General features: G+C 43.5%; 1 protein-coding gene across 1 annotated transcript in view; it reads left to right on the top strand.

Annotated features, from left to right (window-relative positions):
• The window catches only part of BLM (BLM RecQ like helicase), a 383,147-nt gene that overhangs the window by 297,432 nt on the left and 58,750 nt on the right, over positions 1-26,965 (top strand). The window contains exons 15-16 of the mRNA XM_085644695.1: positions 25,238-25,428; positions 26,815-26,962. Of these exons, the coding sequence (XP_085500821.1) occupies positions 25,238-25,428; positions 26,815-26,962 (339 nt within the window). The remainder of the gene's footprint in view (positions 1-25,237; positions 25,429-26,814; positions 26,963-26,965) is intronic.

Below are 26,965 nucleotides of genomic sequence, written 5' to 3'. Positions count from 1 at the left end.
GGTTTTGTAGCTAGGTTTTGAGTACTGACACACACATACGTTTGTATCACAGTGGTTGGGGTCCTCTACTTGTCTTTAGACTCCCTGTGTTCTGTATTGTTGGTCAGCTGCCAAAGCCTACATGTAGACCATTGTTTCAATTTTAAGTGGGTTGCCCCAAATTCCTAGTCGAACTTAGTAGGATTCTCTCTGAAAATGATTCTAGCAGAAGAACACATGAAGCTTTCACTACGGAATATAAATGTGTAAGAGGAAAGTGAAAGCCCACCTCAAGAGAGTCTTAAGGCAGTGGTACTGTTGTACCTTTACCACAGGAAATGTCACGATATAGAAGTTTCTTGATTCCAAGCCATCAGACATCAGACAGGTATATACTACCAACATCTCTAAGAACGCCAAGCCACAACATGACATTGGAGGTCTCATAGGAAACCTGTTCCCTTATGTTTCCAACAAAGTAACCAACCACCAGTTACTGACTTCTTATAGTTCAGGCAAGGAGAGCAACACATTGACACATTCATTTCAAAGCTACACATGCTTCGAATGGTAAATGTTGCTTACCTTGTTAGTATCTATCCTTATTTTTTAGTGCTGTAAATTTACATGCACACACCCTCTTCTCCAGATTCAGTGTCTGGTTGCAGATCACTGTATTATTAATATCTACCTTTTCATACACCATTCTTATGTCACCATGTTCTTGAAACTCACCACTCCATACTTGCACTCACCTGCTATGTGAAAACAACCTAACAATGGAGGTGGATGCCATGCGCATTTCGAACAAAGTGAGGAGTTGCAGGGTACCTCAGGAGTTATTAAGACTTCTTCGAACAAAAACAGCTTGGAATGGTCAAGCTCAACACTAGCTGGCAGGAGTATGCACAACATGTGAATCCACAGCCCAAAGTAACATTTTCCTTTCAAATCAAGGCCCTATAATTCGGCCTCAAGTCATCTAAAAAAGTCTGTATTGACAGTCATACAGATTACTCAGCATTTTTGACAAATCAGCTGCTTCCCTAGTACAAATGATCCACTACTTTGGAGCATAGTGGATAAAGTAAGTCGGAAGTGAATCCTTCAGAGAAGATATGTTTCTTCCTGATAAAATGAAATTTTCTGTTTGATACCTCACCAGTAAATCTATGCTCTCCTTTGATCAGTGGCATCTTAAATTTTTGTGGATGCCAGCGAAGTGTGCTCTGAGGATCATCGGAGTCCGCGCTCAAGCGGTTGAGACAAGTAATAAAGGGGGCAGCTTGAACAGGAAGGTGTTGAGGTTCCACCTAAAGGACTGGAGATTTGGCTTCATTATAAAGGTTTTGTTAATTTGGTTTCATAGCTTGGAGGCCATGCAAGTGAATTCTTGGTTTGCAGTATTGTTCTTATTTGTCTTAGCAATCTCAAGTAGGAGGCTAGTTTTTAACTCAAATCTACCTGACAGTGCTGCTTTCTGGTTGCAAAAGACCTATTGTTGGCTTACTCAGAGCTGTGATTTAGAGTCTGCTCATTGCTTACTTGTGGTTGGCTTTATTGTCACTGCCATTGCTTGCTTCTTATTCAGCGTTGTTCCTTCTCCTGGCTTGTTGACTTGTGTTTCTCCTTCAAATGGAGAATAGCCTTTTTACCAGCTCTCTGACTGGCTGTCTGGCTTCTGTCCTTCCATTTCTCACATTTAGGCAACTGCTTTTTTCTTTTGCCTCAAGCACTCCATGAGAGTGTACGTGTTTTCCAGCTGCCTCCCTTCTGTGTATGCTCCATTTTGCTCTTTTCATCCTGTGTTACTGTTTCTCTCCTGTGTTGCTCTTTCTTTCCCATATGCTTCTCCCTGTCCCACCGTGCTCCATGTTATGAGCTCCTTCGTGTTAGGACCTACTTTCCATAGGAAGAGAAATTTTTATTTGCCAATAACTTTGGCGCAGTTTGAATCTTCATGAAATTTTCCAAACTATTTCGACACTCACTTCACTGTCTGGAAAGGTTCAGGGTGATTAGCAATTCGGGGTCTGATAAAAGGGGGAGGGTGGATTTCCCCAAAACGTGTTTTTCCCATTTTAATTCCCATAGGGACTTCAGACACAACTACAGCCCGAACTGCTGGACGGTTTGCACCAAATATGGCAGAAAGATAGATATTGGTCCAGAGTACTGCCTTTCAGCAGTTTGGTGTAAATCAGTTCAGCAGTTTGCGAGATATTTACCGAAATTAAAATTTGTATATCTAGGGACACAGATCCACCCTTGGTGGGTCTTCGGCTCCACGCACCACAGGTGGGCCCTGATTGGCTGGCTGCAACCTGAGGGAGAAGTTGCGGCCGCCATTTTATGTGTCGGGGACGGTCCCCGTGTCTGAAAAGTTGTTTGTATGTTTTATATATTAAATGAAGGGGTCAGGTGAAAGCTTGCCTGGCCCTTGTGTGTGTTAAAAAAGAAGACTAAGCCTGTGTACTGGAGTCGGAAATGCCAAAAAACAATTAGTTTTTTTGCCACTCGCTTGAACCGCAAATCTCTTGCGGTGTTCAGTGCTGCCTCCATGTAACTGCACAAGGGATCAACGGATCTTGCGCGGCTCGCTCTAACACATTTAGAGACCCCCCATGCTTATAGCCATACACACACTGTCTCACCCACTCACATACCCATACAAGCACTCTCACACTCTTGTGGCATTTGGGAGACTTCTTACTAATATTATTACCTTTTTTTAACATACTGCTGGCAACTCTGGCAACTGTGCCTGATGCACTGAGGTGATCACTTCTGGTAAAATTGCATATAACGGCCACATTTACACCCATTCAGACACTCATACCTACTCACATACCCATACAGACACTCTCACACCCATGCATACACCCATACAGACACTCTCACACCCACTCACATACCTATACAGACACTGTCACAGCCATTCACATACCCATACACAGACTTTGACACCCATACACTCATACTCACTCACATACCCATACAAACACTCTGACACCTACACTTATACCCATAGACGCTAACACACTCTCACACCCACACACACCCCTACAGACTCATACACCTACTCACATACCCATACAGACCCTCTCACACACATATGCAGCAGTTCTTGCGCAAATAATAATAGATAGATAGATAGACAGATAGATAGATAGACGGATGGATGGATAGATACACAATCGCACACCCACTCTCACACTGATACAGACATCCTAACACCTACTGATACATACACTTAACACACTTATGTGTACAGTGACACCCCCAGGCAGACACTTATGCATACACTAACAGACCCACGCACACACTGATACAGCCAGGCACACAGTCATACATACACTAACGAAACCCAGGCACACACTCGTGCATACACTGACACAATCAGGCAGACAATAATGCATACGCTGAGACACACAGGCACACACTGATGCACACACTGACACACCCAGGCACACAGTCATACATACACTAACACACCTAGGTACACAACCATGCATACACTAACGCAATAAAAACAGAGTCAGTAAGTTATTTAAAGTATTTTTTTTATTTATTAAAGAAAAACTAAACAAGGTAGAAAAACTGTAAGAAAAGGCAATTGCAAAGAAGCTGATTGCTTGATTTTTCAAAAACATTATCAACGATAGGAACCAAAAAAAATCGTACAGCGATGTTTTTTAAATGCATTGAAAAACTCAGGAACAGAGGAGATTTTATGTGCAACAAGATAGTGGCATTTCGCACAGTGAGTGACCACGCCATGGAGTTCTGGACAGCTGGTGGGTATAGTTACTTGTTGAGTAGATGGTTGTCCAGAAGATGTAGCAGAGCTGGACTCCCTTGATGCACCATCTCTCTCCCGTATCATGCTATTGTACACACTCTCATGTATTGTCTTGGGGTGTTTCCACATGCTGCTAGTCCAGTGAGCAGTGGCTCTTGACAACTGCTTGCCACAAATAGTACATTTGATGTACTTGGCAGTCACTTTTTTCCCCCTGAAGGGATAGTGAAGTGTTTCCAACCATCGCTTTGTCTTTTAGGTGGTGTAGATTGTTTCTCCTCCTCCTCTTGAACAACCTGTGGATCTTCCTCCTGCTGAGAGGTTGAAGCTTCTGCCATTTCTCCCAAAACACAACAGCCACTCCAGGATCCTCTTTGAACGGTGTTCAAGAGAGAAATAACTGTTTTTGGGTGGGTCTGCCATGTATATGGGTGGAGTCTGAAAGTACTCAATCAAAAGGCAAGTTTTGCCTGTGTCATCATACAAATCCGGTCCATAGATTTGCGATTTCGCGTAACCTGTAAAAGTACTATGTTTTTAGAAAAATCAAATAGAGTGATATATGTATATATTTCCATATATGTTCACCCTGATGTCATGAATCAAAACAGAGCCACATATATAGTTAAAATATTTTTTTAAATGTTCGTCGACTCCATTTCTGGAATCATGGATTCATTCTGATAACGTGATTGGAACAAAACCATATGGTACGCCCCGTCTATGTTTGCATGTTGGCGGACTCTTGGAGGTACCGATATGCAGCGAATACGAAAAATGTATCAAACAAATAAATAAAATAATTTAATTACATTTACAAGAATATTCTATATTCTAAATTAACTAGATATGTAATTGTTGTTTCAAAAAGAGTATATTTGAAAACAAAATATCTCAAATTTAAAGAAATTATAATATTTTGTACAATACTTAATATTACAAATAAACTCCATAAATTAACGGAAACAACTAAACATTACATATACATAATTTAGAAATCGATTTTGAAAAACTGTTGGAAATCCCCCACTCCCACGCCTGAAGAGGTTGGTGGTAACGGGGTCTCTCCAGACATACACAGTGGTAGCTTGGCTCGAGTGGTCAGGAATCAGGCACCGTGCTAAGCATACGTCATACCCATACAATAACCATGCGTGCATCCATTCCAAAAACGACTCTGCACCGTAAAAATTATGAAAATCTCTCTGTTTATCTTCTTTTTCTCTTAGTTACTGATTAAATAAATAATAACACAATCACCATATACAAGGCTTTTTCTATGGAAGGGTACGTCAAATATATACTGTCTTAATGATTCAATAAATAGGTGAGATCATAAATAATTAAGGCATAAATATAAGTGCATTACATACAGGCAATTAAATATTATGAGGCAATAAATACTGCAAGCCAATAAATATTGTGCGACAATAAATACTGTGGAACAATAAATACAGTGAAGCAATAAATAGGTTAAATACAATAAATACAGTGCTCTCAATAAATAATTAAAAGCTGACAGTGACACTTATAGAATCAGATCACATTTAGATTTCTATGGGCTGATTTGGCCCAGTCACAGCTTGTGGTTAGGTGGATGGCTTGAGGGTGTCTATTCCCTGGCTTGGACAAGGCTGAGGCCCAAACTGAGGTAGATAAAGGGGGGAGATTCTAGAGACCTGGCTCTCTCACTCTACACAACCCCTCTGAATTAGTCTCAGCTCACCCCTGGCACAATCAAGCTGGTTCCAGCACCTCTCTAGCCCCTAGGGTAGTCTCTCAGGATTCCACAGGGCCTCAGGCGCCCTCTATTCCACTTACTGCCCTTTTTCTGAAGCTCCGACGCCGCTGGAGTCGTGTCGACGCCGTGAGGCGGTTCCGGTTCGATGTCGGCGGCCTCGTCGCAATGTCAGTTCTTGACGACGCCGGTAGGCGGTTCCGGTTCGATGTCGGCGGCCTCGGCTCGATCTCGACCTCCGGTTCGATGACGTCGGGCAGTCTTGGCTCGATGTCGACTTCGGGCGGCTCCGGTCCGATGGCGATCTCAGGTTCGATGACGTCGGCCGGCCTTGGCTCGATGTCGTCTTCCGGCGGCTCCGGAGTGCGATCCCCACTCCCGACCTCCGGTGCTCCTCTCCTCAGGTTCCGGCGGCTCCGGAGTGCGATCCCCACTCCCGACCTCCGGTGCTCCTCTCCTCAAGTTCCGGCGACTCCGGAGTGCGATCTCCACTCCCGACCTCCGGCACGCTTCACCTCGGTCTCCGGCGACTCCGGAGGGCGGACTTCACTCCCCCGTCGACGCCGCTCACTCGACCTCGGGTGACTTCCTCCTTGACCTCTGGTACTCTCTACGACCTCCGTCGGCGCCCTCTCTCGACCTCTGGCGGCTCCGGGTACGACGTCTGCTTTTCCAGTCAGCGCCGCTTCTCCACCTCGGGCTCCGGGTCTCTAGGCTTCTCGACGTCGGTCTCCAGGAAAACCAATAATCAGGTCAGGACTTTGCTGTTCTTTGCTTCTAAGGCCTGTTCCTGCTGTCCAGGTCCTTAAGATGGTTTTTCTTGCTTCTTCCCACACAGGGCTCCAGGCTGGGCTCAGTCAGTAGGGACTAGTATCAAGGGTGGGTTTATGAACCCCACTCCAGGCACAAGTTTCCACCCCTGCTGCCTCACTCCTTCCTCCTTCAGGTTTCTGCTGCTCTCTCTTCACCAGTCAGGTGCCAACTGCCAGCTCCAACTGTCAACTCTCTGTCTTAGCTTCCCAACATTCTAAACCGCCTCCAACTGTCACAGGGTTCTGGAATGTCCTGGAAGGTGCTGGTAGGTTCCAGTGGGTTCTGATGATGTCACAGGTGGCCACCATTTTGTGCTCCAGGCCCTCAGACAGAAGTTCCAGGGGTAGATAAAATGGCTCCCTGAGTCTGCATCAACACTAAAAAGTCTGGTGGTTCCCAAAAAGGAAAAATTCTAACAGGGTTTGAGGCAAAAGTGGGACAAAATAAATAATGATGAGGAGGGACCACCCAAAGGGCTGACAGGTCTAACAAAAACCTAATGGTTTCACTGAAAAGACAGAGAAAGAAACCAGAAATGGAAAACTCCGCACAGCTCCTTCACCTGGATCAGCCTCGGATTGTTTGGAACTTGCGAGAAGAGGTTATCTTCTATTGCCTATAACACAATCAAAAAGAATAAACGTAATTGGTACCTTTCTAACCTATTTGCGAAATCTGCTAAATTTGCAATAACTACACTTAGGAGTACCTTCTATTCTCAGAACTTGAGACCTGGTAACACTGTTGATTGTAAGGACTGTCTCAGGACCCTTTCTTACTAAACACTGTGCTAATAGAATAGAAAGAATTAGCCCATTACCAACGTAGAGATATCATTACAATATATCTTGTCTTTATACTTTAGGTTCACCTTTAATAATCTTATTAACTACTGAATCACAATTAAAGTATCACAGAATGCGTTGATTCTTCTCAAGCAATTAAGAGTTCTAAACGGAATCACTCTACTGTACAGATTGTCCTGCACTTCCTTCGGGCTTCGTGTACAATTCTAATTAAAAGCAGTGTAAAACAAATAGGATTAATGGGTTTACAGGGTTCTACCTTTTACTCTGACAATCGGGCTTTCAAAGTCATTAAAAACAATGTCACTTAGCTGAAGTAACGTTAATCAAGTTCAGAGGAATGTTCTTTCAAGATCTGTTCTTTCGTTGGAGCCGGCTCTTATCTTGCTTGAAGGGACAGGAATCCGCCGTGGTATGCAAAGGAAGGAACCGCCTCACGCATGAAGGAAAACAGGAATGGAACACAGTCAAGCGTCGTTGATAAAATAATGTGGTTATTTATAGGGACAGCGAGGCATCAAGGCGTCGTCACGCCACTGTACACAGTACGCGTAGCCTCATTTGCATGTGCACCGAACAACCAGCATCGAAAGCTGCATCTCATGCAAGAGGAAAGCCAGCTTTGAGCAGTTTGAGCCAGACTTCAAAAAGCACAGTCCGAAACCAAATCCAACCAAAGCAGAACTTGGTAAGTGACTCGGTTCCTCAAGAGACACAACACTAAGCATTGAAAGCCACAAGAATGACCAGAGGCTCCAAATGAAACAACACCAAGCATTGAAACAGATACAAACAACAAGGCTGCAATATGATTACAGGGCATCAACAGGGGAACGTATGGAGACATGATTAAGGGTAGTGCCATATGAGTGACGGCAAATCAAGCAGCCTATGTTAATAATTGGGCGATTCCTGACAATGAGATGGTCAGTGACATCACTGATGACATCTCAAATGACATCATCTAGTGAGTGTAAGTGTTTTCTAAGAGTTTATGATTGTTAAACATATATACTAAGCTACTATTAAAGTTAAATTAGTACACTAGATGTACTACTAACGAGTGATACTACTTCTAACATATATTGTGTGTTAGTGGGTGTCTTAGTGGCTATATGGGGGGGGGGGGGGGGTGTGTGTGTGTGTGTGTGTGTGTGTGTGTGTGTGTGTGTGTGTGTGTGTGTGAGCGGGTGTGTGAGTAGCTGTGTGTGTGAGAGTGGGTGTGTCAGTGGCTGTATGGATAAGTGAGTGGCTGTGTCAGTGGCTCTATGGGTGGGTAAGTGGGTGTTGAGATCTGGGTGAGTTCAAAGCAAGTATCAACAATATCTCAACTGGATTCAGTAGAAGTTGGTATATATATGTATGTACAAGACATTACAATGAAAGAACAAAAGGGAGAGACTGTATAATTGGTTGAATGTGCTCAAGGCATCATATATTTGGAAAAAGTAAAACAAGACAGTTATATCACCACTGTTTTGCAAGAATGCAGAGGCAACCTGAAGGACTTAGTGCACTTTGTGCTCGTGACAAGAGGTGACGGCGCAAGTGACAAGTGAAAAAACAGTATGAGTGAGTGGGTGTGTGAATGGCTGTATGAGTGAGCGACCGAGTATGCAAGTGGGTGTATAGGTAAGTGAGTGGCTGTTTGATTTAGTGTATTGCTGTTTGATTTAGTGTATTGCTGTAGGAGTGGCTGTATTGGAGAGCGAGTGTCTGTGTGAATGGCTAAATGAGTGTGTGACTGGATATGGGAGTGTTTATATGGATGTGTGAATGGATATGTAAGTGGTTGAACCCGACTCTTCGCACTACAGCAGCGACAGCGTGCAGTGACCACCAACGTGAAGCTCCAGCAACAACCATCCATGACGACCTACAGGGTATTCGCGCTACAGCAATGACAATCTACGATGCCCAGCTTTTCTTCACGCTACTGCAACGACCACCTGCGACGCTTTTCTCCTCTGCGAACAGACTCTTCGCGCCGGGCTTTGAAAAAGTAACTTTTTCAACTGGAGTAACCTGTTCTCTGTATCTCACCCGTGCTCTATTGCGGTCGGCCTGAACATATGACTTTCCCCTTAGTTTATCACGACCAGATGACCTCAAGTGGCACTTTGTGGTTTTAGGTGCTATACTTAGCTAAAACATTCAAAATAACATATTTCCAATTTCATTAATTGGATTTTTGTTGTTTTGGTCTCAAATTATTTATTTAAATGTACTCTACTTTTCTAAATTATTTCTTGTATTGTTTTCACTTTATTACAGTTTGTGTGCTGCTTAAATACTTAACACATTGCCTCTAAGTTAAGCCTGACTACTTTTCTGCCAGGCTACCACAGGGCTGAGTGCTGGTTAACTTAGTGGCTTTTTGTGGTTCACCCTGACGGGGATTGTGGATGTTGCTTGAGAAGGGTTTTCACGCCCCTCAAACACAATTCTAATTTCTAACCAGTCAGTTATTGTTTATTGATGTTCTAGATGCTGTACACTTACACCCGCCTATATTCATTGGCCAGTGAGTGATTTAATGAAAAAGAGGAAAACATTAAGAACTTTCCTATCAAACCCCCGCCTCCCAGGGACTGCTTTTTGAGAGGGATCCAACTGCTCACTGCCCTAGCTTATGCAGGGGAGCATGAAGTGCTGCCCCGAAAAGTGAGTATGATTGTGATCATAGATCTAAGTAGAACTGTAAACGGCAGTGGTGTAAAGGTAAAAAGATGGGCAAGTCACAGTAGCATGGCTATCGTCGTACACTTACATTGATGACAGCAGTGCAATAACCTATGTGAGAGCATCGGGTCAGATAAGCAGGAAAGGTCAGTTCCTGGCACCTACACTTGGCAATGTGACTGGCGAAAAAATGCAATTGTCCCCCCACCAATGTTTCCCGTAGCCAAAAAAGCGGACAAGGGAAGGAAAGACTTTTCATCCAAAATCACTTTTCCATGTGAAGAGACTCCACATAAGGAGGGTTAGGAAAAAGAGTAGTGTGCCAGACACGAGTGGAAATGGAATATATTCACATGTGTAATTGCGAAGCTCACAAGCCCAAATTCAGAAGTCTATTTGTGCACGTAAGTTTGACTTAACATGCATAATAGCTTCTTGTATGATTACAAAACGACCATTGCAATTCATGAAAGTCACTTTTGTAAAAGAATCAATTCACAGAGAGTGGATGTTTCAGGGTGGGGAATGCACTGGAGCTCTGTGGACACCCAACCGCATACACGCTTATGGGTATTCGCGAACTCACTCTACCAGCCCCTCCCTTTTCTGGAAACAGTTAGAGATTTACTCCTGAAAAGGGAAATAGTAATTCGCTTCATAGTTCAGGGAAGGAAAACGCCCCAAAATTAGTCTGAGTATGTGGAGATTTTAAAAAGGTAAACAGTTAGCAAGTACTTTTAAAATTGTTTTTTCCATCCTGTAAATATTCACTAGTATAGATGTCAGTACATAAGCATGCATATTTTCGTTTGAGGAAATGGAATCCTCAAAATGGTTCCACGCTTGCACCTGGAAAGCTGCAAATGGTGGTGGTTTCAATGAGTAACCTGGAAAAAAGAAAATGAGTACTCTAAAGGGATGCAAACGTGCAACGTAGTAAATGTGAACTTAGATTTAAGAACTTTCTGAGAGTTAGGCCCATAAAGAACTTATGACATACGACTGGGCAATGTACTACTTTTTTTTACACATAGCAATATGCATTCATTTTATTATCTCTAAGGTACCTTTAATGCATGGACCTAGCGTTCATATGAGTGACCAATTAAGGTGCAGATAACAGGGTGAAACATATTGTTGAAGGAGCCTCTTTGGTTATTTGCAGCTTGACAGGGTTCGGGGGGGGGGGGGGGGGCATTGGCACGCCCAACAAACAAAGGCTAAATGAAATAAAACCTGAGCAGCGCCCAAGCTTCTGTCAATGAAGCCTCAATTATTTATTCTTTTCTTTGTTTTCAGTGTGTGCCCTCTATTGCATCATTGCGTTAGTCGATGATGAAACAAGCTTTAGTTGAATAATGCTATTGTTAGGAGTGAGGGCCTACCTAAAAGATTCTGTCACACTGGCAAACATTTGAGAACTCCCTTCCAGGTGTATTACAGGGAGCAACGGAGATGCCCCATAATCCCTCACTCCTGTGCAGGTAGTAAGGGCATTTTTTGGAGGGTGGGGGGAGGGTGGGGGGCAGGGAGTAGACACATCATAAACAAGCATTTGCAATGCAATACGTCCCTCATTTAGGAGCGTTTGAGCTTTTGGCATTGTAAATGACAATGCCTTTTATTTATGTGTTGTTTTTAAAAGCAATAAATGAAAGGCATTGTCATTTACAATGCCAATAGCTTAAACTCTAGCAAATGCAAGACCTATTGCATTGCAAATGCGTTCAGCGCCCGTGCTATAAAGATTTTTTTTAAAGTGTTAGGAGAGAGTGCGTCCTGCCTGCAAAGCAGGCATGACAAAACTATTTGAGAAAATAGTGCTCGGAGGCTGTAGTTTAAGCCCACTGAGTAACAACACGCGTAACCGGGGATGTCATTATTATTATTAATTAATTAATTAACAATTCTTAAGCACATAGCTACCCTGAGACATGCCAGCTCTAGCGACAAAACAGGCGAAGGAAGGAGGCTCACCAGTTAGTGATCTGGAACAGCCACGATTTGAGACGCTTCCGGAAGCTGAGGTGGTGGGTCTCTGAGAGCAGATGCAGGGGAAAGGCGTTCCAAAGCTTAGCAGTATTGAAAGAGAAGGAACTACTCTCACTTCGCGTCCTTTGGATTTTAGGGATGAAGTCTAAACTTAGGCTCGCAGAGCGAAGGAGTTTCCTGGGACAGTAGAGTGCAATAAGGGACCGGTTAATGAGAGGGCCTTTTCCCATGAGGGTCTTGTGGGCTATGCAGAGGGTTTTAAATGTAATCCTCTCCTCGATGGGCAGCCAGTGTAGGGTCTTCAAACAAGGCTTGACCGACTGCGTTCTAGGAAAGCCCACAGCAGTCGAGCGGCGCAGTTCTGGGTAACTTGAAGTTTCCTTATGGTGGATTTAGGTGCTCCCAGGTGCAGGGAGTTACCATAGTCCAGGCGCGAAAGAACCAAGGCCTGGACCATAGTTCTTCTAGCCCCCATAGGGAGTAGGGGGAGAACTTTCCACAGCCTTCTAAGGGTACTATAACAGGCCCCTGTCACTTCTACTGCTTGTTGGTCGAATTTAAGTGACTTATCAAGCCACACGCCCAAGCTTTTAATCTTGTACTTTGGAGTTGGGGGTGGTCCCAGACAGATTGACCATGGCAGTTTGAGATCCGCATTGGGTGGATTGCCTAGATACATTATTTCGGTTTGTCTCCATTAAGTCTGAGACATGAGTGTTGCATCCAGGTTGCTACCTTCTCCAGGCAGGATTCCAGGTCGAATGGGGCATTGTGCGGGTGGTCTAGAGATACTACCAGCTGAGTATCATCCGCATATGGGACAATTTTGATCCTATACGGCAGGATGATATCAGCCAGCGGTCTCATGTACACATTGAACAGCGTAGGACTCGAGAGGATACCTAGAGGTAGATTCCCCTTCAAAGACCTGAAATGTTCTGCCATTCAGGAAGGATTTCATCCAGAAAATGGCTCCCCCTTACACCCCGGCCTCCTAAGCCTGTTCAGGAGAATGTTACAATTAACCGTGTCAAAAGTGGCGCTTAAATCAAGGAGGATAATAGCTACTACTCCTCGCTGTAGATTATCTTTTTCGCTTCTTTGACTACGGCAATAAGTGCGGGTTCAGTTCCATGATGGGGACGAAAGCCAGCCTGGGAAAGGTGTAAAAGCTCATGAGTTTCTGAGAAATTGGAAAGAGTGGAGTTAATATGCTTTTCCAGGACCTTACAGATCATGTGGAGCAGAGATATTGGTCGATAGTTACTCAAGACGTCAGGCTTTAGGCTTGGCTTTTTCAATAATGCTTTCACCATGGCATGTTTCTAGGAAGGTGGTACGTGGCAATTGATGATTGAGAGATTTATTACATTCAGTAAGACCAGTAGCACTACCTCTTTAACCTTACACAGAAGGTGAGGAGGGGCCGGGTCAAGAGGTGAACCCGACTTTATTTGCACGGAAATTTCTGATAGGGTATCCAGGTCCAGGAGTGGAAATTCCTCCAGAGTGTGCTTAATGTGACCCGGAGGCCTGTTTATAATAAGGAGGTCACTGGTCACCCGGACAAGGAGTTCACTGGGACATGGAGAATCTGGGAACGTGAAATATATATGTTCTGCAAGTTCATTGCAGTGATCAGAGGTTATTCCCGTAGAAGTATCGGGGGAAGGGAGCTCCAGGAGGGTCTTCGCAATACGGAAGATTTCTCAAGGAGAATTAGCTGCTGAATTAATTTTTTCTTCAAAATAAAGTGCCTGAGCTTTTTTTAATTTCACCTTGGTGGCATTTTATGGACACTCTATATTTCCTTTTACTGATTTCGCAATAGTCCTTCCTCCATTTCCTCTCCAACCGTTTACAGGCCTGTTTAAGCAGCCTAAGCTTGGGTGAGCAGCACGGAGAGATTTTCTCTCTCATCTATGGTGGGTAGTTTTTACAGGAATAACTGTCAAGTGAGGACTCTATCCAGTGAGTACATTTCTCGGACGATAGGACAGGGCTGGAGTCTGGAGTACGTAGTTATTAAGCACAGTAAGCCAAGACTCTATGGAAAGTTTGGACCAAGGGCGGACTTTCCTGGTGCTAAGTTCCGTAGGATCACGTTGGCTAGAAGATTTTAAGGAAAAAGGGACCAGTCCCTGGGACTGATGTGAGGTTACAAAATAAGACAAGGTGATACTAAGGAGGTACTATTAAGCCTTTTGACCAATGAAAAGCCATAGTTTACAGTGGATAATGACACAAGTCAATGGAAAATATAGGTGGAGCTTCAAGTCCATACCTGAATAAATCAGAGCTGCGCATGTGCTGCCCAGGCTCGACCTAAAAACTGAAAGGGGATCTTCTTCAATGAGGAAAGGCTGACAAGTAGACATTTGATGCGGTGACAGAGCAGAAATGCTACTCCGGGGCATAGCTAGCATTTATGCAGCAAGGGAAGTGTCACCTGGCTCCAGGAGTGGGAGGGTCCCACTGCATCGCAAACATTTGTCTCTATTACTACCACATCAACTAACAACAGGGCCCGTTTTGTTCCACCACTGCTGCAACGTGACTTCAACAGCTAGAAAAGTCCTCGCCAGAGAGTAGTGACTCACACAATTATGCCCAAGATCAAACAGATAATGGCAGCCACACATTCAAGAGAGGGTAGCGTGTGAAAATCAGCTAGCTGAGGGAATGTGAGGCAGACTCGAAGACGTAGATAAGGCACAAATTGATTCAGAGGTTCAGCTCTCGGATCACTAAATGGCTTTGCAGTCACTGCAGCGAGCTGTGAAGGGGCTAGCTGCGTAATCAACACCCTAATGCACCAAATGATGGACATTAAACAGCGTAGAACACAAATCACCTGCCAGGAGGTAATGAAATTCGTTTTCACAGCACGGCTTACCCTAAGGCATGTTAAAGTGTTGGACAGAAGTTTGCAGAATGCACTTTCGCCCTAATCAGTTTCCAATTTCTTATTTAAAATGTAGTCTTTCGACTGTTATATTCATTACAAATAAGTACAGCTGAAGATGCACATTAAAAACACTTCCGCAGTTCAGAGGGGGAAAAGAAGCAAAGAAAGAAAGAGGGACTTTCTATCAGTTATCGGCTCAAATGTGCACGGATGTCCACAATCTGACAGCCCATTGCACATTTATTGTATCTTCCATTCGACAGTGGTACAAAAAATGAAAATTAATCTCTTTCAGAGAGAAAGTGTTTACTGGAGCCTTACATATTTTGCTAGCATTTGCAGATCTTGATGGACAACAGCGCGGTAAGATCCTAAGTCCTCGTGTGCCAATGTGTTTTGAACCTGCAAGCATACATAGCAGAGTTGAAAGGCTTTCAGTTCCAAAAACCTTGTTGACAGTGTACAAAAGTATTATTGCTAGCCGTAAATTTCTTTGCGATTTAAAGCGTAAACATTGCACCATTATGTGACCAACAAGGTAAAGGGGAGCAGTGAATTTATTTTTTTTTGGTTCCACACGCGACTTGCAGGAAAATGTAATAATTGTTTGCAACTGCTGTTGTAGTTACAAAGTATTGAAAGGTTAGGGACTGCCATAACCATTTGCTCATTGGAAGCCGTGAATGTGGAACATCTTGCACTATGTGAGGTCAGCTGTGTGGTTATTAGAGAAAGCAGACAGAGGTCTCGTTGCTGCATGCATCTTTTCTCTTCAACTCACCCCCCACCAGGAGCCATCCACCTCCACCCTAGTATCATGTGAGACTTATGTTGACCTGCCGGATGAATTAACGCTGGAGCGGACGCGCAGTTAAAGAAGACACGCTAGCCCAGGCAGTGCATGCTGTGATTTTAAAACTCTGTTTTTAGCACAACATACCCGTGGTACCCTTTAATCATGTTTCAGTGTAATATTTACTTGTTAATCGCCGCGCTACTCACCAGGCACACCAGAGCTTCCACTTGGCCGGTCATGCCCTCAATTTTCCACACGCTCTAAATGTGGTTTAGCGACCTAGGGGTATCAGCTGCTGCACAGCAGGGCTGGTTGGCGGGAAGGGGCCAGGGGTCACGAGAGGCATAAAACAGCACGCTGGAGCGGACGCGTGCAGCGGGTGCGCCGAAGGCAAGCCCGTCTGCGCCCGAACGGGTCCAGGGGCCAGGTTCGCTGACCAATTACGGGCATACTGGGGTGATTAACTAAGATCCCTTGATCTCAGACCCAGCCCCCTAAAACCAAAGACAGTAAATATACTCCAGAGAGAAGGACTCCTTATCTCACAGGGGAGGGAGACAACAAGCTCTACTCCTACACACACCCCTGGCAATCACAACGATGGCGGCAGTAATAATATGAAACTCTCTGTCCTTAATACGCGCTCCCTACAGAAACATGCCCTTGAGATCTTCACCCTCCTACAAGAAGATGCCCCCGACATCCTTGCCCTGTCTGAAACATGGCTTGATGAGGACTCCGGACCTACCATAACGGCATCACTTCCCGACGGGTATGACTCCATCTGGCATAACAGGTCAGCGGGAAAAAGAGGAGGCGGGGTGGCGCTTCTGTACAAAAAAAATCTGACAATTGAGAAATTGTCAGGAGAAAACCTGGAAGGGGCGGATATTTTAATAATTAAGGTCTGCCACAGCTCCCCTACTATAGCAATCATGGTAGTATACCGTCGGCCTAAATGCCCCCCGCTTTTTGTGGATCTCCTCACCGAATCTGTCACCAATCTTCGCTCACGTTTCCAACAGCTTCTGGTGGTAGGAGACTTCAACTACCACTGGGACCAACAACCTAGAGGGGCACAGGCCCAACTGCTAGAGGAGACACACACCACGCTTGGGCTTAAACAGCTAGTAATGACCCCCACCCACGAGAAAAGACACACCCTAGACCTGGTTTGGACAACTCTCCCCTTTGTGAACCTAGTGAACACCACTCCCTGTGCGTGGTCAGACCACTGTCTTATCAACCTTCTACTCCCCCTAGCTAGGCGTGATCTACGCCCGCCACCCAGCTGGAAACTAGTGTGAAGTTGGACAAAAATCGAGGGTCCCATCCTAGAGAGCACCCTACGAGAAAACCCTGTCAGGAGACCAGAGACAGCTGATATTGAAGAGTGGACTGAATCCATCTCCAGCCAGCTATCATCTGCCATTAATAAATTAGCCCCAGCTAAGAAAATAAAAATTGTAAACAAGGGCAAGGGTGCACCATGGTTCACGGAAGGAGCTCAGGGCTCTGAAACGTACGCTCCGCCACCACGAAAGACAGTGGCGTAAAGCTTATGAGCCTCAGGCTCTCGTAGAGTACAGGGCAAAAGTCTCCACTTATAAAAAAGAGCTTCTTAGCAGGAAAGCTGAATACTATGAAAATAGGATCCTGGTAGCAACAAATAAACAAAAAAAAACATTTAAAATCCTCAAGGAACTGAGTAAAAAACAGTAGCTGGATGCGCCGTCCAGCCAGGAACAACGCAACAAATTCTTATCCTACTTCTCTGATAAAGTACAAGATATCTTGACTGACATCGACAATACCCCCTTTAAGCAAATCCTCAACGAAGAGGCGGAGACACAGGGAAATAGGGTAGAGCTGATCTCTTCTTTTCAAACTCTTGACCTAGAGACCCTGGGAAGCATTGCAACCAAAATCAAATCTGGCTCGCCCGCAGATCCCTGCCCACCTAGGATCTTTAAACTTGCTCTTCCAGCGATTGAGGGAGAAATCCTCGCTATGATGAACCTCTCGCTGGAAACCGAGAATGTCCCCAGGTATTTTAAAGAAGCAAGAGTAATCCCAATACTCAAGAAGACAGGAGCTGACACGTCCAATATGAAAAATTACAGACCCATATCCCAACTCCCCTTCCTGGCCAAAATCATGGAACAATATGTCCGGCAAACTCTGTCCAGGTTCATGGAGGACCACCACCTCCTTGGAGATAGGCAGGCTGGCTTCAGAGCTCACCATAGCACTGAATTGGTGATGCTGTCAGTACTTGATGAGATTAGGATCACAGCAGACAACAAGAAGCCTTGTCGGCAGAGTTCGACACGGTCAACCACTCCCAACTCCTGGAAAGAATACAAGACATTGGTATTGGTGGGCCAATCCTCCAGTGGATTACTTCATTCCTGACCGACCGCACCCAAAAAATTCAGATGGGTGACTGGGTGTCAGAGAGGGGGTCCATTCCCTGCGAAGTCCCACAAGGGTCAGCACTCTCCCCCCTCCTGTTTAACATATACCTCAGACCTCTGATAAAGGACCTAGCCCTGATGGACTACCAGGTATTTAACTATGCGGACTACACGCAAATCATTCTACAAATAGAAAACTCCCCACAGGCCCACACCTGTGTGAAAGACGTGCTGCGATTTGTGGTAAACTGGATGACGGCCAATTCACTGAAGATCAATCCGGACAAAACGGAGTTCCTGGCCGTCACCAATGATAGCAACCCTTGGAACTCCCACTACTGGCCGCAGGAGCTGGGTGATACTCCAGCCCCAGCTATGGTGGTCAAAAGTCTGGGAATCAAAATAGATGCCAAACTTTCATTGGCCAAACAAGTCTCCACCGTGTTCGGAACTTGCGTGAGCCTACTCAGGCAGTTGAGGGGACTCATCCCCCATCCTCTCCTTCTCAACCATGAGGACAGTGGTGGCTGCCCTGATCTTGGCCTGGCTTGACTATGGGAACTTGCTTTACATCGGACTTCCGGACTCACTGTTGGGCAAACTCCAGGTGGTTATGAATGATACCGCCAGCCTAATCTTTAAGTTACCTAGGCGCACTCGGGCATCACCCCTACTTACTGCAACAACTTCACTGGCTGCCCATCAAGCAGAGGGCCAAATTCAAAGGCCTCTGCATTACACATAAGGCCCTATTTGGTCAGGCACTCAATTACATCGAGGAACGCCTGGATAAATACGCCCCTGCCGCTCACTAAGGTCATCCACAGAGGGCCTTCTAAAATGCCCAAGATTCAATTACACCACTAAAGGCGGCCGAGCCTTCTCGGTCCTCATGCCGCAACTTTGGAACGGGCTGCCTGGTCAGCTTCGATCTGAAAGCCGCCTCCTTCCATTCAGGAAAAAACATAAGACCCTTCTATTCACAGAAGCCTGGGCATAACATCCCCCTCTGTGATACAACTCTCCTTGGAACTTCCGCTCTTCTTCTTGAAGCGCTTAGAGACCTGCAGAAATTAAGCGCTCTACAAGTCAAAATTAACAATAACAAATGCTAGCTTTGTGTGTTTACAAATATAGCAATTTCATTCATTTTCATAGTCACCGCTTTAATACATTTGTGAATTGTGTAATAGGAAATCAATGTCTGTCTAAAATGTGAAGAGCTTATTGTTGTAGGAGAAAATTGTCAAGGTGCCTGTAAATAATTGGATTTTACTACAGAATTACTCTGAAGTAACCACTTTTATTACATCTAGATTCATAAGAATATATGTGTGTCCCATATATAATACTTCAAGCAGACAATGTCAGAACAATGTACTTAACTGAACAAGTAGATCGGTATGAGATAGAGGACCCACTCGTGGGGAGGGGCTGGAGGGGGCGCTCATCACATCTTGTATTGGCTTATACTCTGTTACAGGGATGTTATAGTTAAGCAGACATTTCACTCATACAAAACCAGATAAATTCTTCAATTATAGTTAGGCTAACTATAACTCGCGCCCACGCAATGCTCTGCTTATGACCTCACATATTACATCACTCATGACATGGTCAGTGATGCAAAACCAAAGGGTATGATGGACGGAGTGTTGAACATTGCAAGCACTTACCACAATCAACTGATCTGGGTTTAATCCATCATCATTCCTTAGCTCACTCCGCCACCCCAGTTCAGACATGGCCATGTGTAAATCAGTCTGACCCTGTGCCTCATGGGAACAGTCCAGCCCGAACTGCCAAGCCATGTCTTCCCTGGACCGGAAACAAGCATCCTGGGTCCGGTTTCTGGCTAATCAGCCGTCATCAGCCAGGCTAGCTTGAATCCAGTGGCAAAGTGGTCAGTGATATCCCTGATGACATCATCCAGTGACTGTGAGTGTTTTATGTAATTTGTGAGGTCATAAGCAATGCATTACGAGGGCTCGGGGTATAGTTAGCTCCGCCAACTATAACTGCTGAATTTCTCAGTTTTTTTCCGTCTATTGCCTAACTACAACGTCCCTGTAACCTTTTAGTTTTTTCAGTGAATTTCAAAGGTTTTGTAAAATTCTATTTCATAACTATAACGTCCCTGTATTTTTTTTTTTTCTAGAATTCGATATTGAACATTACATCTGCATGGTGTACCACTTATTGTTGTATTTGTAATTAATTTTTTAAAAAGTGCATTAATCATTTTATTTCAAGATATTTTTGGTTTTCGCGATGATGTCGGGATCACTGTGGTCACACCACGAATACCGGGTGTTTTTTCGAGAATGTGTGAGACATATATTTTGAGAACGTGTAAGAAATATATAGACATATTTTACATAAAGTTTCACAGTAGTTGTTTAGTAAGATATTAATTTAACTTATCCCTTTGTATTCATTTGTCAAAAAGTTACATCAAAAATGCAACCTCGGAGGTCGTGATCAGGATGGTAGTCGCGAATACCGTGTGTTTTGTGGAAGTGTAAAACACATATATAGACATGTTTTGCATAAAGTTTAAGTCTGGCAGTTTAGTAAGATATTGATTTAACTTTACTATTTGTATTCATTAGTAAAAAAAAATCATTAAAAATGCATTGTCCTTGTTCGCGGCGACACCAGACGTGGCAGTGATGTCAGTAGCCGCGAATACCCTGTGTTTTTGACAAAGTGTAAAACACATATATAGATATGTTTTACATAAAGTTTAAAGTTTAAGATAGTGATTTAACTTTCCCCTTTGTATTCATTTTCTGAAAAATCCACATCTTAAATGCATTTCCTTGTTCGCGGCTACACCGGAAATTGCAGTGACGTCGGGAGTCGCGATGACATTGGTAACCGCAACGATCGCGCCTTTTCTACAGACTGAAAAACACATATTTGCACACATATTATAGTATTTGTGGCACTGGGAGTTTATTACTGTACAGTACAAACTCCTGTTTTTCAGCCTATTTTCCCTTTTCACTGTGACGCCGGGACTCGCACATCAGTACCTGCGACGATCACGAAGATATCGCGTAAATGCAAAGCAAAAGCAGGAATTCAATAGCTACCGCCACATTAAAAATTAACTATATAATTCATTCTAATAATCTACCTAGATAGATAACTATCTAAATAAATCTATAAAAACATTTATCAGTCTCTCAATAACTGTGTGTATTAATGATTCACTGGGTTATGTGAGTGGGTGCATAATTCTCCAAGTGGGTCTGTCACTTTCTGCCTGAGTTCTTCAGTAGATCTATAAATGGCTGCATCGCTCTCTGAGTGGGTATATGAATGGGCACATGAGTGTTTGAGTTTATGAGTGGATCTATAAGTCTCTGACTGGGTATGTCAGTGGGTGTGTGAGTGTCTTTATTGGATATGTGAATGGGTACATGAGTCTACATCTGGATCTATGAGTGGGTGTATAACTGTCTGAGTGAGTCTATCAGTGGGTGTGTGAGTGGAAGCATACGTTTATCATTGGGTCAGTGAGTCAGGGCATAAGTGTCTGAGTGGATCTGTGACTGGGTGAATGAGTCTCTGAGTGGGTCCTTGAGGTGAGTGGGTGTATCATTCTCGAACTATGTATGTGAATAGGCACATAAGTTTCTGAGTGCATCTGTAAGTGGGTGCATGAGCCTCAATGCTTATATGAGTACACACATGGTCTCTCAGCGAGTCTGTGAGTGGGTGCATTAGTGTCTGAGTGGGTTTGTGATTGGTGTTTGAGTGTCTGAGGGATATGCGAGTAGGTACATGAGGTTATGTATTTAGATTCTCTTTGTTTTAAATTTCCAACCATATTCGTGATGTCGCCACAATAGTTGCGACATTCCTGTGACTGTACGGGGGGGGGGGGGGGGCGCTGGCAGTCTCAGCATCTTTGGAAATATTGGCGGAATAAAAAATAATAATTTTGGACATATAACTTGTGTCATACACACTCCCATTTCTCAAACATGAAGGCAGAGTACCTCCACCTTGACCCCTTATGTTAGCTTTCATAGAAATGTTCAGCCCCGGAAACCGTTCCCAGTCAATAAAATGTCGGCTGTAACTTTCTGTTCAGGTTGAGCCCAGCCAATCACAGAATTCCCGTTGGCGCACGCATTCGTGATTTACCGTGAAAACTACTGAACAGATTTGCACCAAATAACAAAAAGCACAATCTGTGTAACACCATCTACCTTTCTGCCAAATATGGTGTAATTTTGTCCAGCAGTTCGGGATGAAGTTTGACAACGTGTTCCTATGGGAATTAACATTACAAATGCACCTTTATTTTGTGCCCCAATTTCTCGGTCCACACTGCACGGATCCCCCCAAACTTTCTATGATACACAGAACCTACCATGACACTTTTTTGGGTAAATTTCATAAAGATTGGTCAAATGACGCCAAAGTTATAGGCAAGTCAAAAAATGCTTTTCCTATAGAAACTAGGTCCTAACTATGACTACCTACTGGCAACCTACAGTAGGTAATATAAATATATATATTTTTTTTATTTCGTGATGATGCCTCAACGGAGTCCAAAAACCCTTATCCTATGGAAACTAGGTCCTAACGAGAACTACCTATTGGTGACCACCAGTTGGTAATATATACATTTATATATACATATATTTACATATAAAGGTTAAAGTGATGTTATAGTTAGGCAAAAATGTGGTTTAAAATATTACATAGAAACTAAAAAATAATAAAAACACTAAAATTCACTAGTTCTAGCTAATTGAAGTAGCTAACACGTACCCCCGCCATGCAAACTGTTGTCATTAGTGATGTAATTTCAGATGTGATCAGTGATCCCATAGAACATGTCATGAGTGATGTAAAATGGAGCTAATAAGCAGTGTATGGCGATAGCTTTTGTTTTTTTACAGTGAATATCTAAAAAAAATGTTTTAATGTAAAGTAAGATATTATTACCATACTTAACTATCACTTTAACCTTTGCTTTTTTTCCAGTGAATTTCAAGAGGTTTTTCTTACCTTAAAGTAAGAATTGATTACATATACTTAACTTTGCCAAACCCAGCTGAAAGTCCTGCGCCTAACCTACTGCAGACAACTAACCCCCTTATCACGCACTACCATAGGCCTTGCGCAGCATGGTTTGGTCGCAGGGCCTAGCCACTCTGCCCAACTTCTCGCAGGCATCCAGACCCCTGCTGTGCACGACCTTCTGCAATTGAAGGCATGGAGTTAGTTGCATGGCCTTGCCTGTAGCCAACCCTCTGCGGGCAGCAAACTCCCGCCCACGGCCTTTGCTGGTTTTAGATGTGGGGTTGGCTGCAGAACCTGACCTGAGCGTCCAAGATCCAGTTGCTGGTCAAAATCCATGGTTTGCAACACTCTAAGGCAGTCTCCTGCGGTACTACAGTAAAATTAAACGCGGCCAGGCTGAGTGCTGCGGTACCCCTGAGGTACCACCACACAGCCCAAATGCAGTGTCTTTTTAATTTGACACCCCCTGCCCTGAATTCCTTTATTTACATATCATTTTCTTGGCCGGAGGACTAAGTCCCCAAATCCTAAAATGTCAGCTGCAACTTTCTCTTCATATTGAGGCCAGCCCATCAGATTTCATGTTTTGAGCTAGTGTTACTCGTGGTAGTACCACATTTCTAGATATCTATACATTTTTTAAATTCTTTTTATTAACAAAAGAACAAGCTTCAGAAAAAAAGCAGATCTAGACATACATGTACAGTTTTAACAAATGATATGGTGACTACATAGCACCTCAGCGCATAGCGCACACTTACATTCTGTGTAATTTTTTCCCACAGTACAAGATTGAACTCTCCGCTTAGCTCTTATCGGATAATACATTTGCCACACCTCACGGTCCCACTCACAGACCCCTATACAGAGTCCACGCCCCCCATATTTTCTCCCACTTGCGAGGGCATCTATACATTTTTTATCTCAATTTCTCAAAAGCTGCTGAACAGATTTATACCAAATCACAAAAAATATGATTCCTGGATCAAGATCTGGTTTCTGCCAAATTTGATGTAATTCCGTCCAGCCATTTTTGACTGTAGCATTGTCTAAAGTTCCTGTGGGAAACTTCATGAGTAAAACACGTTTGAGACCCATGTTTTTCTCAGCCTCGCTTGATGGATCATTGCAAAACTTTCCAGGAAGGAGCTGAGGTGGCTGAATTTGTTTTGTAAAGTTTCGTGAAGATTCGTCAAACAGCGACAACGTTATTATCAAACTAAAAAATAAATATATTATTTTACTGCCCCCATACACTACCCATCCCTGAGCTCTAAAATCTCTATCCCCCTATTTACTGGCCACATGTGAGGTCTAAACCTTCCTTACTACCCCTATGCACCACCCATCCATGAACCCTAATAAATCACTACTATCTCTATACACCAATCTTCCCTTAACTATAAAAACTCCTTCGTACTCCCATACATAACCCAGCTTTTTACACTAATAAATGCTTATTACCCCTTATACACTTCTTTCCCCTGAACCATAAAAATCCTTGCTATCTCTAATCACTACCCACCTCTGAACCCTAAAAAACATTACTACCCCTTAAAACAACCCATCCCTGAAACTTAAAGGAACACATTGCTTACATCTATGTGCTACCACCCATCCCAACCTTTAAATGCATTGTAAATGTAATGTGTTGTAACTTACCTCCTTTATATGTTTTATTGTGATTGCTTTTGTTGTGATCCTTCACTGCAATGGGTATGTAGTAATGGTATAATACCATCTAAATTGAATATCTTGTAAGAAAAAATAGAGAAAATAAGCCTTTAGACGGGTGTATCTTGAAGGCAAACTTTACGATATACAGTGTGCATGAGATTCTAATGAGTTACATTTCCATATGCTGCCTCTGCTTTCTATAGCTTTTACCTTTTGTGCTCTTTATTTTTGTTATATTCTGTCTCTTTTATGTTTACTTGAATTCTCTTTGTGTTCTCTGTGAGTTACTCCCGTCTGTGCCCTTTATCTTTTTATCACTCTGTCTGCTTTCTGTTAGTATTGCTCACCCTCTCTTTGGTGTAAGATCCGCCTGACTGCTTTTTCTCCCCTCTGTTTGTGTCGGGCATTACTTTCTACTCTGTTACTGATTGCTTCTTTTGTCTCCATTGTTCGTATTGTCTGTGTTCTTTATCTTATAGTGTCTCTTTGTTTTCCCTGGGTTCCTTGCCACCATCTATATCATGACACTTCTGAGTGACTGCTCATAATGTAAGTAATGGTAAGGATTTTGTTTTCTTTAGTGGAAAAGGATGGGAATAGTGCCACAAAGTCAACTCACTATAACAACTTGTACAGCATGGTACACTACTGCGAGAATGTGGTGGACTGCCGCCGCACCCAGCTATTGTCATACTTTGGTGAAAACAACTTCAATCCCAACTTCTGTAAGGAGCATCCTGATGTGATGTGTGACAACTGCTGCGGGAAGAAGGTATACCCACTTCCATTTCATAGTCCTCAACCTCTGATGTTGGTTTTAGATTCATTTTATTCTGGTATAGGTCCCTGGTCATGTCATCGAATATTTGATGTGTAGAGTGTCTTTCCACTGTATGCCCCAGAACCTTCAAACCCTTGACTTTTAGATCTTATCCCTGACTTTCCACTGTAGATCCACTGTACATTCCTGGGATTACAACTGTGCATTTTTTAGAGGTTTGTAGACAGTGATTGGTGGGGTAAATTGTTTTCCTTGTCAAAACAACTTCAATCCCAATTTCTGTAAGGAGCATCCTGATGTGATGTGTGACAACTGCTGTGGGAAGAAGGTATATCCACTTCCATTCCATGGTCCTCAACCTCTGCTTTTGATCTCTTAGAATCATTCCATTCTGGTATAGGTCCCTGGTCTTGTCACCGAATATCTGATGTGAATATCACTGTAGGCTTCAGGACCTCTAAACACGGTCCTTTTAGATCTGATCCCCTACTTTCCACTGTAGATCCCTGACCGTCCACTGTACATTCCTGGGATTAGAAATGTGAAACCTTTGGTGGTTTGTAGACAGTGATTGGTAGGGGTAAATTGTTTTCCTTGTCATATGCTGTGTTTGTCACTGTCCTCTCATTGGATTATGATGTAATGAGATCAACAGTATCTTGTTGGACTATTATCCCCCAAGGGATGCAAAGAACACTGTCCAGTGTATGTAAATGTCTAGATTCATAGTCCTATATGTGGTTTCCTAGCGTCTAAAACCTCATTACTGTTAATTTTGGCCAGCCCAGTAATGAATGTTTGTAGGTTCATCGGAATTAGGAAGGCCGCAGAAACACTGTGGACCTGCCTTGTTTCCAACTGCATAGAGGAATGGGAAATTACTGGGTAGATTTCTCCAGATTACTGATTTACTTGATTAATTCTTCATTTCTCTGTAGCACCTCAGGGTCCCACGTACAATACCTGCTAACTCACATGTTAACGCTCGGATGCAGACTTCCAATTTTTAGGTTCCTGGGCGTTCATAATGAGCCAATACGAATTTGTATTACATATTTTGTGGCCTGAATCTATGTGCTGAAAGTTAGTGAGTTGGAGTGAGTGCAGGACTGTATTATAGATCTCTTGATTTCCAGATTGGGATTTAAACACCTGAAATCGTTCTCCTGTTCAGTCTTGTGCAAGGTTGTGTGCACAGAGAGCTTCAGGGCCTTGGTAAAAGTGGGCATCACTGATGCCTCAGCAGTCCTGCTCAGAGATTGGTGTCTGATGTAGAAGGGACCTTGAATATGGCAGAAGCTGAAAACCTACCTAGGATGTAGTAGTGACAGATGGTAGAATGTCACTTAAGTGTTGTATGATTTTCCTATCTGACAGAATTACACATCGAGGAACGTGACAGATGAAGTTAAAAACATTTTGAGGTTCGTGCAGGAAAACTGTTCCACACTTGGAGGCTACAGCAAAGGCAAGACAAAAGCTACTTATAGACTGACGCTCAATATGTTAGTGGACATTTTCCTTGGTA

Source organism: Triturus cristatus, chromosome 3_1 (genome assembly GCF_964204655.1).
Source record: "Triturus cristatus chromosome 3_1, aTriCri1.1, whole genome shotgun sequence".
Classification (NCBI taxonomy): domain Eukaryota; kingdom Metazoa; phylum Chordata; class Amphibia; order Caudata; family Salamandridae; genus Triturus; species Triturus cristatus.
This window is presented reverse-complemented; position numbering and strand designations above follow the sequence as displayed.